At 37.8% G+C, this 19,004-nt stretch overlaps 1 protein-coding gene across 1 annotated transcript in view; it reads right to left on the minus strand.

The window, feature by feature from the left end:
* LOC136846799 (solute carrier family 23 member 1-like) overlaps positions 1 to 18,686 on the minus strand; it is a 29,554-nt gene extending 10,868 nt beyond the window's left edge. The window contains exons 1-2 of the mRNA XM_067118053.1: positions 18,065 to 18,686; positions 918 to 1,097 (exon numbers count right to left, since the gene is read on the minus strand). Of these exons, the coding sequence (XP_066974154.1) occupies positions 918 to 1,097; positions 18,065 to 18,085 (201 nt within the window). The 5' untranslated portion in view covers positions 18,086 to 18,686. The remainder of the gene's footprint in view (positions 1 to 917; positions 1,098 to 18,064) is intronic.
* Between the last annotated feature and the right edge of the window lie 318 nt (positions 18,687 to 19,004).

Raw genomic sequence — 19,004 nt, forward strand, 5'->3', positions numbered from 1 at the left:
TAACTAAGTCATTTACAGAGGCAAAGTTGGTTTTATATATGTGTTTCTAGGTGTGTGTGTGTGTGTGTGTGTATCCCATATAAATATACACACACACTAACATTCAAAGGCTTTAACAAGTGGTGTGTAATAGACACATGACTAAAATGCAATAAACTAAAATAAGCATTTAATTCGTAGCTGATCATAAACACTGTATCATTAATTGATTGTTATTATTAACTGGCATCACAAAAATGGTCATAGACGCTAAAAAAATCTTCTTCAAATTCAAATTTTGTTATTCTGACTAAAAATCATGAAAACAAATTTATAAAAATACTCTTAATCTTTCTTGAAGACATAATCGCAACAGATTCCTAAAATAATCTCGAGTTGTCATGGATTATCACAGAGACATAAGACCTTGTTTATCAATTCACAGAGACATAAGACCTTGTTTATCAATTCACAGATACATAAGACCTTGTTTATCAGTTCATCGTGGATTCTCATCTGTAAGCCCAAGCTGACGCAGGTACATAAAAACCAGTTTCTTACCTGTAGTGGTCCAAACTTTTTCAAAGTTTTACGGAACCTTACCTATAGGCCCAACCTGACACAGGTATATGAACGCTACAGTTACTTAAATTCTCATTATTTTTCACCTGTAGACCCAAATGACAGGTAAATGAAAACTAATTCATAAGATTATCCAGTATTCTCAAGTAATGACAAAGTTGTACCATAACGAGTTTTTTTTTTCTGTAGATAAAAATTTCTTGGTTAAACCATCATAAAACCAACCTGGAATCACAACGAATTCTCAACTGTAAACAAGAGCCTGTTCCTTAAATCACCTGGAATCACAACGAATTCTCTACTGTAAACAAGAGCCTGTTCCTGAAATCACCTGGAATCACAACGAACTCTCTCACCTGGAGGCCCAAGACGACACAGGTGTACCAAGGTGGGTTGTCCTCCACTGTGTAAAGAAGCTTGTTCCTCGAGTCGCTCTCCACCAGAGCTTCTCGAGACTTCGCGACGTCGGTCTTTCCATCGGGATTCCCTTCTTCCTCGTCCTTTCCTCTGGCCTCTGGAGCGACTACGCCTTCCATCTGGAAAGAGGAAGAAGAAGAAGAGGGGAAGTTAGAGGACGGAAGACAACGGAAGCCTGGAAGGCAGAACGGAAGGTTGGGAAAACGAAAGTCTGGAAAACGTAAGGAAACGGAAGGTGTCTGGATAAGTTTTGTCCCAGTAGAAGCTGATCTGGAAACTGGAAGGAGGCGGAGTAAAGGTCGATCTGGAAGGGTACTGGAAAATGGAAGGTGTTAAGATAAAAATACTGGAATAGAATCTGAAGAAAACGGAAGGCATCAGGATAAGACTTCCAGTAGACGCTGATCTGGAAACTGGAAGGAGGTGGAGTAAAGGACAATTTGGAAGGGACTGGAAAATGGAAGGCGTTAAGACAAAAGTGCTGAAATAGAATTTGACTGGGATATAGATAAAAGAAAATGGGAAGAGTAAACATGAAAGTGTTCCAGGAATCCAATAGAAAATGGAAGGTGACGAAGTCATGGTACTGGAATTGTAATTAAAACTGATTAGGGAACAGACTGGAAGTGAAAGCTGCTAAAAGAAAGTTTTAGAAAAAAACTGGAAATGGAAGACTCTTAAAGGTGCAAGTATTAAAATGAAAGTTGATCAGGAAACATCTGGAAAAATGGAAGATACCAAAATAAAAATCCTGGAATAGAAAACAGATCTGGAACCTACTGGAAAATAGAAGGTAACAAAATGGTGAAGTCAGAACATTTATATGAACGAAAGTGACTAAATGAATGTGCATGTCTAGACGAATCAGGGCACAGATGACAAAATGAATATGCCAGTGAATGGAAAGGACACATAGATTAATAATTCATGTTTTTCTATATTCCAGCTATTGTTACCTCAGACAAATACTTAAATAGTCATAACTGAATAGTAACTGGCCCTGAGTAAGAGAAGTAGCCAGAAAATAAATACTATATATAATTTATCAGAAAAATATATTTGATTGATTAATTACAATAGAGAATAAATTATTTTTCTTAATGTTTTTTATTGTAAGGTCGACAGAAAGGTCAACTTGAAATCCTTAACTAGAATCCACTTCCCCTGGATGGTTGAAAGAGCAAGACACCATGCTGGCATAAGGCCAACCTAATATACCAAAAACAACGCCAGCAACATTCACAGGAGACCAGGTATTAATGATTAATATAAGTCAAGGTCAAGAGGAGAAGGTCTAACTCAAAAAAAGCAATTAAGACCAGACGCTTTTCAGAGTGAAGGTTTAGGGGTCAGGGGATAATCAGGACAGAGTGAATCCCAAAGCCTGTGATAAAAAGAGGTGCCTGAGATCGGGTAATCTGACAGGTGTTTCATGGTCGCCTAATGCATTTGTCGCTTAATGAAATTAAGTTTAAACGTGATCAGCGATATAATGTATATATATATATATATATATATATATATATATATATATATATATATATATATGTGTGTGTGTGTGTGTGTGTGTGTGTGTTAAAGGAGCAATAAAAATATGAACAAATGGACAAAGGGCAAAGACTCTTGACTTAACAATACAGGAAAACTCCAGTTTGTTCCTTAATAAGGTTGGGTCTCCTGCATATGTCCTCTCTGGGTACCGAGAGAGAGAGAGAGAGAGAGAGAGAGAGAGAGAGAGAGAGAGAGAGAGAGAGAGAGTCCTGTCTGAGTTCCAGATACTGTTTTAGTGATCTACTATCGACTATTAATGTTTATTTTTACTATTCATTAAATGTTGTAATAAAGCTTTTTTCATGTATTTTTTAAAATCAGTTTTGAAAGTTCAAAGTGAAAATAAAAACTGAGAATTTTTCATCTGCTTTCAAAGCATGGCCGTTGTTTTTGCTGTTTTTGTAAAATATAAAATTTGGTTTTGGGTCTTGATGTTTTAAGAATGATGCTATTTTACTTTCTCGTTTCTTCCTTTCTTCTTGAATTTCCTTTCTATGACTGCTAGACGAGCGTGGCTCATTCCCTCTTTTCTTCCTATTTCCAATAATTCATTTCATAGATTTTTTCACATTTATTCCCAGGGTGTCATTTTCTAAAAAAACATACGAAACCAGAAATGATAAATAAAACGTCTGGATTTGTCTTCAGTGCCTCAACCAACCTCAGTCGAGAGTTGTGGGAGGAGGAGGAGGAGGAGGAGAGGAAAGGAGGAGGAGGAGGAGAAGGAGGAGGAGGAGAGGAAAGGAGAAGAAGGAGAGGAGAGGAAAAGAAGGAAGAGAAACCTGTAAATAAAGCAGGAATGCAGTATCAGTCACAAGAGTGATCTCGTGAATGGGGTCATGTTACGGAGCCAGCAACAGCAGAATGTTGCTTTTTCACATTTTTCTTTTATTTATTGTTTTTTTTTCTGGGGGTGGGGAGAGGGGTTGGGGAGGTTTCCGGGAGCGGAGCGTGACGTGATTTAGCAGATTTGTGATAAAGTAGCGTTAGCGAGTTTGTGATGAGATAGTTTTACTTATCTTTTTTATTAAGGTCTATCTGAGTTGTCTCTAAATCATGCATATATATATATATATACACATACATTTATTGATTGAAATTCTCTCTCTCTCTCTCTCTCTCTCTCTCTCTCTCTCTCTCTCTCTCTCTCTCTCTCTCTCTCTCTCTCTCTCTCTCTCCTCCTAACAGACGTGTCTACACAATAACGTTGCTTTACTATCGTCGATAATATATAAGATCTAACATCAAATAAGACATAACAATAACAGTGAAAGATCCTGATTGATAACAGGGCTGTATAGTTGTCTGATGCATACCAATGTTTACAAAATGTTGGTTGCCAACGCCCGGTGTTTAAGCAAAAGTATTATACTTTTGTGCACAGGGCTGGGATGTTTCGAAATGTGGACTTTCATGGGAATGCATTGACAGAAATATCATAACTTTGTAATAAATAGATAATTATATAAGTAAATAAAAAAAGAAAGAATAAAAGAAACAGGCAAATAATTAAATAAATAAAAAGATGAATAACAAAATGAATGAATGATATTGCAACATATTATGGGGAGAGTGGAACTTGCTCATTTTTGTTATTCATCACTCAAGACGAAACTGTTCCTTTCACTCTGTTGTATAATATTTTTTTTTGTATACAGACTTTCTTTTGAACAAATTAAAAAGAAAGTTCAGTTTCTCCAGCAAATGTCTTTCTAAATATAGCTTTAAGAAGGCAAAATCTACTCGTATGTTGAAAGGCTTGCAATTGTGCTACAAGCCAGACATACTTTGCGGTACTGGGAGAAAATGACTTGAGAACCTTTTTTTTTTTTTTGCAACAGCAATATCCGGAGGCGCTGTTCCTCTGGGCCCGCCCACGTAACCGTCACACGACAACAAAGTCTTTTACTTCGTAGAGGTATCTGGGACGGGAATTCTAATGCCCTTGTTGTCCTACCCAGGTCCGAGTAATACTGGGAAAATTTAGGAAGGAAGGGTAGGAGTGGTATGAACTCCTATACGAAGAGTTGGTAGATCGTCTCTCTATCTTGCCCAGGCCCGAATAAAACTAGGAAAGATTAGAGTTGCCTCAACTCTCAGAAGAAGCTCTTGTAGATCGGGAATGGAATGGGATATAGAGTTTAGGCCAAAGGCCAAGCGATGGGACCTATTAGGTCATTCAGCCCTGGAAAGGAAATTGAGAGTAGGTAGGTTTGAAAGGTGTAACAGGAGGAAAACCTTTTGCACTATGAAATAATTGTTAGGAGAGAGTGGACAGCAAGATGGAAGAAAGAGAATATGAATGGAGGTACAGTAAAAGGAATGAAAGGGGTTGCAGCTAGGGGCCGAAGGGACGCCGCAAAGAGTCTGAAGCAATGGCTACAGTGCACCGCACGAGGTGCACTGGCGGCACTAACCCCCTACGGGGCTTCCGTAGATCGTCTCTTAAGATGTTGCAGATTGCAAGTCAGGAAAAAGTGCAAGAAGAGAAGGCCAAAGCTATCAGTCTGTTTCCTGCTTTCTATTTATATTTTCTCGTCAACGGCGCAATGTTTATTTCTACCAGCTCCTATTGCGACACTGCAACGTTGCAAAAATAACACACATGTTGATATAAGGTGACTTTCTGACCAAAACCAACTTCGGAAGGTGAGATAATCAAGAATCATTGACTATAATCGAGTTTAATTCGATGACGAAGCAAGTTTGTTCGACTAACAATACTCCCTGAAGGAAAATGTTTTTTTTCGTCTGTGTTGATAAAAAAAAAAAAAAAACAAGCTAAGCTCAAGGTCTGGAAGGTTATTCTTGCGGTAACGTGACGTGGGGGGTTGGGGTGGGTTGGGGAGGTTCTCCCCCCACATTGCTTGGGAAATGTCAAGAGGAAAGAGAATGGCTGAGCATAGGGAATAGTTGCAAATAAATAAAATGTCCTTCTATTTGTAAAATACTTTTTAGGTATAGGGCACATTATAATGGGTCACAATGAGACCAAAAATCCAAAAGAATAAATGAGACGTAACGCTTGAAAGTCTCTCTCTCTCTCTCTCTCTCTCTCTCTCCGGACAACGCAGGTGCTTGACCATTGTAGTAGCAATAAACTGTCATTATCAAATCCAAGGTCATTTGATGCCAGATTTCTGGTGACATTGTGCGCAATTTACGATGTCATTATCAGATTTAAGGTCATTAAACTTTCGTTAATGTCAATGTGAACGTATTAGATTAATAGTTAAAAGTCATTTAATTATGTTCTGGAAAGTAATTGCTATCATTTTCTTAATGATCTGCACCAATTGGAAAGACCATTAAAATTATTCGCTGGTCTTGGCATGATAATTCTGAGAAGTGAATTTGTAATTACAGATTATGTCGCTATACCTATCTAACTGTCTATGGATCTATCTATCCTTATATATATACATATACATATATATATATATATATATATATATATATATATATATATATATATATATATATATATATATATATATATATATATATATATATATATATATATATATATATATATATATATATATATATATATATATATAGGTGAAAAACTGCACCAATTTATGAAAACAACTATTTCTAGATCAAGAAAAACATAGGAACATTAAACACAGCAATATAAAAAAAAGCTTTAAAATTACTTTCTTCCAATAACAAAGGCTTGTCATTCCTAAGAACAGTTTCTTTCTTTTGCATTTCTAAGGTCCTCGTTGTGTCCTACTCAGCACTCGTGCCGGACTGAATATTTCTGTTGTGCAACTTTCTCTTTTTATCAGCAATATTTAAAGTAGTAAAAGCAATCAAAAATAAAAGAATAAGATTTAATGATAAAGAAGGGAAGATTGTGAGGCTAGATTTAAACACTCACATATTCACAGGTGTGTGTATTTGTAAACTGTGCAGTACAACACAGGTGTACTGTATAGAAAACTGTAAGCACACATACACACAATATGTGTGTATATATATATATATATATATACATAATGTGTATATAAATTTATATATATACATGTATACATATATTTATATATATACATACATACACACACATACTGTACGTAAGTATACGAACTTCAATACACATGCCATACCCCACACATAAATTCCAACTAAACATACATTACCACAGTCACAAACACAACACTCTCCTACAGCAGAGAATAATTTCTGCTGGTGTATTTCGAGAAACAACAAAGGCGTGACTTATGCTCGGTCACGAATTCTCTCCTCCACTGAGGGGTCTATCGGCCAAGGCGAAGAGTATCTATCGCTTAGTAGTAAATTCGTCACGTGAGTGAGAGAGTGAGTGAGTGCGTGCGTGTCCACTTTCGTCAAAGCTCCTGGGGCGACTAATGTTTGAGTACCAGGTGACGTAGTGTTTATAGTTTGGAGGTGAGGTGATGCGCATGCGCAGGTGTTACGAGGTAGACACGAGATGATATGGGAGAATAAAACTGAGTTCTGTTTTACAAATGTTTTAGGACGCTTAAATCAGGGGTTCGATCCCCGACAGCGCTAGGATGATTTAGGTATATTCTACTAAATCTTACTGAGATTCTGTTGACCCGAATAGTAGGTTATGCACGTGGTAGTTAAGCCAGTGGGGTGGGTTGCAACCAGGGTGAGGGCTCACTCCGAAAGAGTTGCTACTTAGCCTTCGCCTTGCTAATTCCTTTATTTAGCTTTTGTTTATTATTATTTTTCCATACTTTCCTCCTGAAAATTGATAAACAAGGAAGTGACCTTTTGACCTCGTCTATGATAATGTACCCCCGTTGTACATAATAATAATAATAATAATAATAATAATAATAATAATAATAATAATAATAATAATAATCAGACCAGTGACTTATTCCAATCTACCTTCACCAGGCTAAACCGTCAAATCTACCCTTGACAGACGGACAGACAGAAAGGAATTTGGAACAAAACAAACTTCAGTAAACTAGACAGGTAAGTAGACAGTGCCAAAGAAACAACACTTCTCCAAAAGACAGAAAAACAACGCTTCTGAAGACCTAAGTGACGGACATATAAAGAAAGTCTTCTTGCAAGCAGAGTACAGTAGTCTTCAACCAACGCAACTGCTTGACGCAAAGCAGGAAGGACCCAGGGTGACTTAGACAATGATGATATGCCATTACTTTCCTGATTTCGGGTACTGCAGGAAGTCTTCGGGTGTGGTGTTGTTTCTACGTTGTTTATCTGGACTGGGTTTATTCAAGTGTGTCAGCTAAAGAGCTATTATTATTATTATTATTATTATTATTATTATTATTATTATTATTATTATTATTATTATTATTATTATTGAACAAGCATTCGTATGGAATTAACCTCAAGTGGCATTCATTTGAAGCAAAGTTAACTCTCTTTTCTCTCCGTTGGTTGGGAGATTCCAGTGGTCCACACCAAAACACGTATTCACTGCAGCACTTTACTATGACTTCTGGGCAGCCATTATGCAAGAGCCCGTGCTGGCATAAGGCCTGCTTAATTTATACCAACCAACCAACCAACAAGCTTACACGGACTAAAGTGTCCGGTATGAGATGAAAAGCGGTTATTAGTCTATAAAAAATATGAAGGTAAATAACAGTATTTATAAATTTATTGATAGATAGGTATATAAATAGATAAATAGGTAGATATATAGGTAAATAGATAGATAGATAAAACACAATACCTAGATTTCACACACTCAATGACCGGCCCCACAAACTAGTAATCTTCTATCTGTGACGTCACAAGGAAGAGCAAGCGTTTTACTATTTAGTACTCAAGGCTAAAGGATATTGAGAACGGGGGGAGGGGTATTAGTGGAGTGGGGGTGGGAGGAGGTGCAAGAATTCTTTGGTTATTGCCCCATGCCCTTGCCCACGCCATAGCTCACAGAACTCATTGTGACCCATGAGTTTGAACTCGACCGATTCCCGTGATTTTCAAGACTAGCAGACCATACAGTGAGGTGGTTGGTCTAACGTCTTCTCGGTCTAAAAACTGTCTTAAACTGGTCTTTTTCCGTCTGCTGTGCAAAGTAACAGACAAGCAGAAAGGTAAACAGAAAGTTCTGAAGCCTTGGGATATATCCTTGATGGTAATAACGTTGATACTGTAACAAGTACACTATACAGTGAGATGTTTGGTCTAACTTCTTCTCGGTCTAGAAACTGGTCTTTTTCCGTCCACTGTACTAAGTAACAATTGGATAGACAGGGAGACAGAGAGTTGCTATTGCCCTTTCAAAGGAGCATAGGCCCAGCATGAGTGCTCAGGCTAGATGGCTTGGTTCCTATTGCCCTTTCAAAGGAGAATAGGCCTAGCATGAGTGCTCAGGCTAGAAGCCTTGGTTCCTCCTTCCCTTTCAAAGAAACATAGGCCCAGCATGAGTGCTCAGGCTAGATAGATTGGTTCCTACTCCCTTTTCGAAGAAACGTAAGCCTAGCATGAGTGCTCAGGCTATAGAAGCCTTGGTTCCTATTGCACAAAAAGGATCGAACTCTCTCTCTCTCCTCTAAGCGTCGCTCGTTTGTGGCTCAATACCAGCACAGGCTCTTCCCCAAAGACGTCCCTAAGTGTGGCAAGGTGTGAAAAGGACTAAGAGTCCTGCTCTAGACCCCTGGACTACGCCCAACCAACAGCAACCAAGAAGCCCCGCCCATCGGAATGAGAGAGAGTACGCAAAAGGACTCCATCTTTTGTTTCTCAGTTTCATGGCCGTCTGGGGTTACGGTGAAAGTAAGCGTTTCCGGTCTCGTTCTGTTCGGTGATTTTTGCCGCCGGAAATTTGTCTTCTTGTCGTATCTGCTTTCGATATTTTGGGAAAGTGATCAAGGCCCGTTTCCGTAATACGAAGCCATAATAATAGTAATAACAACAGCACTTTGAATGACAGAGTAACTGTAGTTGGAAACAGCCCTAGGATATTGCCTATTTTATGCACTGTTTCTCATTACAAGTGTTACTCACTGATTAAAGTAATGTCTCTCGTTGCAGACCACCCTCTTGCAAGAAGACAACTTTTGAGAATCAAGACAAACAAAAACAGGAAAGGAACGTAGAAAGTATGTACCTCGGATACAATCGCACCATGTTGCGTCAGAGGTACCCTTGAGGTACGACGAATCTTTAGGAAAATAATAAAATGATAATTCAAGACATGACTGCATGAGGTCGTGTAACCCGAACCGACAAGTTTTTACTCTCGTGCGTTTTCCTACTGCAGGTGAATTGTTGACTAGGAAACTTGTACTTTAGAAGGATCTAATGAACAGGATGGTCTTTTACAATGAATCCTATACGTATTGCAGGATGAATTGCCTCTCTTTTTTTGTAGGATTGCAAACTGAAGCTATATCAAAATGCGACCAGGATCTCGTCTTGCGATCGGAACTTTTTTGTGGGAAGTTTCACATTTTCATCGTGAGAATGAAAATGTTGTTTATCTTTTCTATACTGAAATTTATCTCTCTCTCTCTCTCTCTCTCTCTCTCTCTCTCTCTCTCTCTCTCAGGTTAGAATACTCTTACGGTCGGAACTTTTTGTGGGAAGCCTCACGTTTTCCTCGTGAGAATGAAAAGTTATTTATCTATTCTATCCTGTAATTTCTTCTCTCTCTCTCTCTCTCTCTCTCTCTCTCTCTCTCTCTCTCTCTCTCTCTCTCTAAAAACAAAAAAAAAAACAATTTCCCCGTTCAGTTTCACGATCAATACACCAACCACACACCCACACTCAAACAAAAATACACAACCTATCACATTCATTTCTTGGTAACGCAATCTCTCGCTTCTATTCTTGTCTGTGGAGATGACAGACGAGATAGCCCATACACGACTCGAACCCCTTATAAGGGTGCAATTGTTTCGGCAGATCTATTTCTTGACCGTTTAAGACTCTAAAGGGTTTGAAGGACACAGCAGAAGACGCCCCCCACCCCCCACCCCAAAAATTGACCCCATACGTGTTGACGCATTCCTTTGGGCATGAAGGAGTTTTTTTTAAAGTGATACCTCTGCTAAGGATAGTGTCTTGGTGGATGGGTAGTGGGCGTGGGTGAGGGCGTAGGCGGAGCTGGTGGCTAAGGGTTAATGGTATTTTGTCACGTCAGCAAAAATAATTACAAAAAATCAACAAAAAAACAGAGAAAAACAATTATGGAAAGCTTATACAAAGGTCAATCTTGGAAGGTGGGCGGAGGACGTGGGTAAGGGCGTGGGCGGAGCGAAGTTCCGGGTTAATGTCATTCAAGGTCATACGATTAAAAGAAAAAAAATTTACCATTTCTCCGTTTTGTCACGTCAGCAAAAAATAATTTAAATAGCAAAAAAAAAAAAAAAAGAGAGAGAAAATAAGATAAGAGTATGGGAAACCAGAAGCGGGAAGCGCATTCCAAATTCAGGTGGGTAGAGTCACTGATCCTAATCTACGATATTCTATTTTCATTCTACGAAAGGGAAATAATTTCATTATATCTAATGAGAGAAGTGATTGCCTGACGGGTGTTACGTGAGTGTTTGTGAAGAGTGAATTTTATATAATCTCTCATTGATGCCTTATGACTCATCTTTAAAAACAAAAAGATGTAAATGAACGTCTTTCTATAATGATGAGAGAGAGAGAGAGAGAGAGAGAGAGAGAGAGAGAGAGAGAGAGAGAGAGAGAGAGAGAGAGAGCGTACAATATGAGGTATGAAAATACAGTAATCACTGATATATGTATGTATGTATGTATGTATATATATATATATATATATATATATATATATATATATATATATATATGTGTGTGTGTGTGTGTGTGTGTGTGTGTGTGTGTGTGTGTGTGTGTGTGTGTGTGATAAAAATAAAAATATACTTAGAAATAAAAAATACAATTTAAAAAATTACAAAAAAATTAAAAATAAGATGAAAATAAAATAGAAATAAACATAAAACAAAATAAAACACACACACACACACTCATATCGTTTTCCACTTTACCTCTCCGAAAGACAGTACTTTAAGCTGTTTACTCTCCCAAGTTCCCTCTCCCCAGCCCCCACTGCCCCCTTCGTCCCCCCCGCTCCTCCAAGCTCCCCACCGCCCCTCCTACCTTTACGACAAGACGTCTTTATAATCCATTCATCCGTTAAGTTAGAAGGCTTCTCTGGAATTGTCTCGCCGTATGAAGTTACAAGGTGTTACGGTATTTGAGTGTGTGTGTGTGTGTGTGTGTGTGTGTGTGTGTATGTATATATATATATATATATATATATATATATATATATATATATATATATATATATATATATATATATATATATATACAAATATATATATAAACATATATATATGTATATATACAGACAACATATTTTCACCAATATATAATAAAAATAACAATACCCGTTACCGACATGCAAAAGTAAATTACAAAGAAAACAGTTGCGCGCAGAGTAAACAAAACGCGCAACTTATCATCAACGTTTTGCGCAAGAGATTCCGAAAAACGAGTTCTGCGCGATCTGCCAATCACGGCGCGCCTTCCGCAAAATCATGGGACGATTATGCAAACTCCTTTTGCGGAGGAACTACACGATAATGCATGCCAGAGTTTGAGCCACCTTTATTCACTGATGATAAAGTGAGTAAAATGAATAAGATTGTAAAATGTTTATGCAGTTTATTTTGATGCCTTATTGTCGTCCATTACCGTTCGTAACTGATTAATAAGGCTTGTTGCAAGTTCTTTCAATGTCGAGGGAACTCGTACAAAACTGCCGATGAAGTCTGGCATTTTTTTTATGGGCACTAATTCATTTCCTGACCAGACTTTGTATTGTAGGGGCATGATTCGTTATCCACGTTAATCAATAAGGGCTGCAAGCGAGGTTATTTATCAATAATTCAGCTTTACAAAGAATGGCAAGCAAAAAAAAAAAAAATAATAATGAAGAAACTGACCTGAAATTCTCGCATGGGAGTTGGAAAACATCGGAGTGTGTAGGCGCATGCGCAGTCAGAGCAATACTTTTCATTCATAAATTGATTTAGCTTCGTATTAATGCGCAGTCAGAGCAATGTCACTAAATTACAATCGGCCAAGATCTTCAGTCGAAAATGATCTCGTTTAATTCCTTCAATTTTTATGCTTGCTTATGTCAAAACACGGTATTATGCTTGCAGTTTCGATTAAAATAGGACCCACAAAATATCCATTTTCAAAAATGCAAGCGAGGTTATTTGTCAATAATTCAGCTTTTCAAATAATAGCAAGAAAAAAAAAACATGGAAAGGATTAGTCGGCCATGAAGAAACTGACCTGAAATTCTCGCAAGGGAGTTGGAAAACACCGGAGTGTGTAGGCGCATGCGCAGTCAGAGCAATACCTTTCATTCATAAATTGATTTGGCTTCGTATTAATGCGCAGTCAGAGCAAAGTCACTAAATTACAATCGGCCAAGATCCTCTGTCGAAAATGATCTCGTTTAATTCCTTCATTTCATATGCTTACTTAGGCTATGTCAAAACACGGTATTATGCTTGCAGTTTCGATTAAAATAGGACCCACAAAATATCCATTTTCAAAAATGTACCTGAAAAAGTTATCCGTCACAAATTTCCTCGACCATCAAACTTTAAATTGAAGGTGGAACAATTGCACTGAAGATGTGTGTAGAATATTCTTGGTCTCGTTTATCAAAGGACGTCCGAAACCTGCCTAGGAAAACTGAAGGCCGGTATTGGTAGCTGTTATTCAAGATCAAGTTCATTTCCGTCGAGAAACAGTTTGGGAACTTAGGTGTTGTTGTAGCCCAGGTGAAACTATATTTCCAACACCACTAACTTCACTTTAGGGGTTTGGTAACGTATGTACACACCCTGGTGTTTGCGGCGTTCCTTCGGCCCGTAGCTGCACCCACTTTTTTTTAACAATTTACTATACCTCTATTCCCTCTTCCTTTCTTCACCCTTGCTGTCCAGCCTCTCTGTGAGGTTTCCTCCCAGTTCCACCTTTTAGCCAATAAGCTTCCTAACTACTGGACCAAGAAGGCAAATTACGATAATAACAAAATCCGGTCCTGAAATAGCCACAGGGAGAACTTTCTGAACAATAGGATTGAAAGTGCTTTATCATGCTGGCAGAAATACCTCCTTCACTTCTCTCTCTCTCTCATATGTATATATATATATATATATATATATATATATATATATATATATATATATATATATATATATATATATATATATATATATATATGATGTATTCCTTGTATGAGTATGGTATTGTATGGTATTCATATTTTTGTCAATTTTGCGATTAAATCCGCGCAAGACAGTATTCCATTTCATTCTATTTTGCGACGCTGACGTCAGCTTTTCTTCAGTCTGGCCACAAGAGAGAGAGAGAGAGAGAGAGAGAGAGAGAGAGAGAGAGAGAGAGAGAGAGAGAGAGAGCTGCGACAACAAGAACTGGGAGTGGTTTTTATCACTCACGATTCCAGCATTCCGGTTTAACCTAGCCACGCTTTGTAAACAGATCTTGATACCAAGATCTCTCGGCTGAGAGTGAGTCACACTGAGGCCTGTGGCGTCAGTGCTCTGTGTAACCCAGCCTCAGGGCTTGGTTTTCGTCACGGGTCAAATCCGTCTCCTAAATCCGGTCTTGGAATAAATACAGGTACACCTCAGAGAATTCCCGAGAAAATGAATTACTACTGAATTATTCAAAATTACAGCGTGGGTACGTGACGGGCGATTCCGCCTCGCGCCAGTTCCGAGAAACAGTGACGTCACGGCGTCACGAAGGCTTGCATATGGGAATAGAGGGTTTTTTCCCCTGGAAAACCCTGAGAAATTGGCGGTCATGAGAACCCAGCAATATAGCCAGTAGGAACCTTTTGTTCCTGGGAGCGTGAGCTATCGTGAGTTGCGAGGAAACAAAGCGACTAATATTGATATACTTAATATTCTTGTTATTTCCCGCAAGCAGAGACCAATTGTGCATGCACCCTCATACCCTTTTCTAGCCCAGGCCTGGAGAAAACATGAAAACCAAAAAGGAGAAAGGAAAAAGGTTTATGAAATTAAGGAAGTACAGAAGAAGATAGAGGCTTCCAAAACTTGGCAATGGGCGGAGTGACATATCGACGGAACTGTGTCAGTTGACTGATATTCAGTCACTTGGATTTCAGTCACCTGGATCGCAAAGGTCGATACTGGAAGAGGGTGTGATTGAGGTTACATTACGTTATTTGTTGTCAAGTAATTTTTCTTTTATTTTCTATACTTTTGTCAAAAACAGACAAAATATTGCAATTTTTTATAATTACCAACTAAACTTGGGACTGGTTGCAATAAAATTCAGTTACAGTGCACGTTCCAACCCCTTCTCTCTCTCTCTCTCTCTCTCTCTCTCTCTCTCTCTCTGTAAAGTAATTTCTATGATACTTTCTTCATTTATGTCAAAAACAGACAAAATATTGCAATTTTTTATGAGTATCAACTAAGCTTGGGACTGGTTGCAATAAAATTCAGTTACAGTGCACGTTCCAACCCCTTCTCTCTCTCTCTCTCTCTCTCTCTCTCTCTCTCTCTCTCTCTCTCTCTCTCTCTCTCTCTCTCTCTCTCTTTGTAATTTCTATGATACTTTCTTCATTTATGTCAAAAACAGACAAAATATTGCAATTTTTATGACTATCAACTAAGCTTGGGACTGGTTGCAATAAAATTCAGTTACAGTGCACGTTCCAACCCCTTCTCTCTCTCTCTCTCTCTCTCTCTCTCTCTCTCTCTCTCTCTCTCTCTCTCTCTCTCTCTCTATCCCCCCACAAAATAGCCAGCACCATATGTCTACCTATTCTCAACAAAAAGAATCAACTTCACTACCAGAAGATACAATCTAGATCTAGAATTAGACAATTGTATTGCCTCGCTGCTAACAGAAACAAAAGAAAAAAAGAAAAACAAGAAAATAAACAAACTTTGACAAAGAAACAGATCTCCCTAACAAACAAAGTAACAAACAAAGCATGGAAATAGGTCAGACCAATTCGAGCTAACGCACCAATTGTATCTTTCATAGCAACCACAGAACAGTTTGGAATTTCAGGACCTCTATGGAGGTACTGACATGTTACCCTCACCTTATCAAGATAAGGAAGTGTGTCTTCATTGGCTTGAACTTTAAAAGGGTTGAGAGAGAGAGAGAGAGAGAGAGAGAGAGAGAGAGAGAGAGAGAGAGAGAGAGAGAGAGAGAGAGAGAATCAAGTTTTTACGCCTGAATTGAAAGTCGAAAGGGCTTAGTAAAAAGTCGAATTAAAAAATAAGATAAAAATTCTCAAATTCTCAATATATTAGTGACATCACTCATATATATATATATATATATATATATATATATATATATATATATATATATATATATATATATATATCATAAATACAACATTAGGTTATTTCGTAAGTAACTATAAATAGAAAAATTTGAAAGTACATAAATAATACAATAAGTGTGGAGGCACTACACTAAAATCAATAGTCAGGAAGAGGTATAAAACTTAAAGATAAGAAAATAAAAGAATAACAAAATACAACCGAATCCTGTCAGAAACACGTAATTATAGACAGGCATATCATCAGATTATCTGAATTAGGCAGTTCGACCATATTAGCCTCCGAAAGCATTTCAAAATCCAATCTCACTGATGACCCCGGCGAATATGCTAATCCTTTAAAAAAAATTTTTTTTTTCATCAAGATAAATTTAACTGATGAAATATGGTTAAAATAATTCATGGGGGCTAAAATTAACTCTTCTTGTGGTGCGACAAATCTAACTTTAGCTAACCAGGTGTAATTGTGCATCTAACCAGGTGTAATTATGCATCTAACCGGGTGTAATTATGCATGTAAACGGGTGTAATTATGCATCTAACCGGGTGTAATTATGCATCTACTGGGTGTAATTATGCATCTAACCAGTGCAATTATGCATCTAACCAGGTGTAACTGTGCATCTAACCAGGTGTAATCATGCATCTAACCAGGTGTAATTATGCATCTAACCAGTGCAATTATGCATCTAACCAGGTGTGACTGTGCCTCTATCTAACCAGGTGTAATTATGCATCTAACCAAGTATAATATTATCATACATCTAACCAGGTGTAATTATGCATCTAACCAGGTGCGGTTGGGACCTACGAGGTCATTCAGCGCTGAAACGGAAATTGACAGCAAAAGGTTTGAAAGGTGTAACAGGAGGAAAACCTCGAAGCAGTTGCAATACGAATCAATTGTCAGGAGAGGGTCGAGGAAAGTAAGAAGGAAGAGAGAGAATATGAAAGGAGGTACAGTAAAAGGAACGAAAGGGGGTTGCAGCTAGGGGTCTAAAGAAGGCACGCTGCAAAGAACCTTAAGTAATGCCCACAGTGCACCGCATAAGTTGCACTGACGGCACTAACCCCCTACGGGGTAACAGGTAACTGAGTTGTATACAAAATTAAAAATTTATATTTAATTTATGCTGTCAGTCATAAATAAAGTATGAAGCGTTCACAGATCTCAGAAACATCCAAATATATAGAATTTTTTTATATGTGGCTTTGCACAATTGCTAAATTATACCAGTAAGTTTCGCATTTGTTAAGAAAATGAAAGTTCTATAAAATTGACAATGGCCTCAGAAACATTCTTTGAAAATGAGTATGGAATGTCCACATTTCCAAAATAATATATATATATATATATATATATATATATATATATATATATATATATATATATATATATATATATATATGTGTGTGTGTGTGTGTGTGTGTGTGTGTGTGTGTGTGTGTGTGTGTGTGTGTGTGTGTGTGTATAAAACTTTCAAATTTTATGAAAATCATTTCACAGTTTCTAAAAATAAAAAGGGTATAGAATTTTCACAGAACCTCATAAAAAATAAAATGAGAAAAAGCCACTGCAGCAAAAAAAAAAAAAAATTAGCTAAAAAAAGAAAAAGAAAAACTATATCGAATTTTTTAAGTTACTCAAAAGAATTCACAAAAATATATAGAATTTTTAATCTTGCTCTCTCTGCCTGAACTATAGATTCCCTTCGTGTCTACGCTATTGTTATGCAAATTTACCGAGCTTACTTTTATCCAACATCTCGACCTAGTTCAGTTTACATCTTAAATCTCCGATTTCAAGACGAACTTTCTGTAATCTAAATGAAAATCAGAGTCAGATTCAAATAATTCACTCTTGTGATGTGGCAAAATTATAGATAAATTCATAGATCAAAAATAGTGAAGAAGAAGAAATGAACGCCAGGTGCAGTGATACTTTTAATGTCGCGTCAGGCTACTTTCAGGAAATAGAAAATTGACCGTGGCTTTCTTTTAAGTCGCAGAGTGCTTTCCAGTTTGGCTGAATGTCGTCAGGATAGAAAGTTGACCAAGAATGGGATGAAATGTTAACTCACTTGAATCAAAACACGTTTGAAAACACACTTGTGACTTTTAAAAACACTGCCTTACCTCTAAAGCAGTTAAATGCATCTTTGAAGGCACTTGCTAATTCTCTTGAACACCAACAAAAACCTTTACGTAGCAAATAAGGCTGAGATTTTTGTAAACTCTCTCTCTCTCTCTTTGATCGAGCCTTGCTGCTGCTGGTGGTGGTTTCCTCTCTCCGTTCAGTCTTTCAGCGGTAGCGATCTCGATTGCTGAATCATATTCACGTGGTTGCGTGCTTTTAAACCCGAGACGATTTTCCGAGTGGTGTCAATGTTACCCAAAGATTCAAAAAACTGTTGTTCCTTCGCCTGCTCAGGGTTCGTCTGCGCTTGTGGCCTCACACTAAAGATCACTCGATTCCATGAAGAACATTGTAACGGACATGCCTTTCTATTGGCGAGAAATGCAACACCCAAAAAAAAAAAAATAAATAAATAAAAAGATGATTTGAGCTTTCAATGGTGACTGGAGTCGGACTAAGGTTTGTGGCCAAGCCAAGTTAACGCTACCGCATCTCGCAGGTGTCTGGACTGACGGTCGACTGGTGAAACGGAGTCAACCTACGACTAGGGGTTGTCGTCGGTAACTACTAACTACTGCTGCCGCTACCTCCTTTCTGTCAGGTGTACTTCGTAGGTAGCCAGCGCCACCAAGTTACACCAACCAGCAATAGCACTTTTTCCAGGGAAGGTTCTTCAGTGAATATGCGGTACGATACTTTTTCCCAGATGTCACTTAATCCCGGCAGCGTCATGGGGTTAACTGATTTCAATCTCAGGTGATGTTTTGGTAGACTAGATTATATTGTTTTCAAGTCACGTGAAATTTGGTTCTCGAATTCTATAGTTGGTTTACGTAATTTATGACATTAATTACGGTAATTTAATTTGATGACGAAGGTAATGTAGCTTACAATGACTTGCTGGTGTTTTAAGGTATCAGTTTTGAGAGAGCTAAAATC

The sequence above is a fragment of the Macrobrachium rosenbergii genome, chromosome 15 (assembly GCF_040412425.1).
Source record: "Macrobrachium rosenbergii isolate ZJJX-2024 chromosome 15, ASM4041242v1, whole genome shotgun sequence".
In the NCBI taxonomy this organism is placed as follows: domain Eukaryota; kingdom Metazoa; phylum Arthropoda; class Malacostraca; order Decapoda; family Palaemonidae; genus Macrobrachium; species Macrobrachium rosenbergii.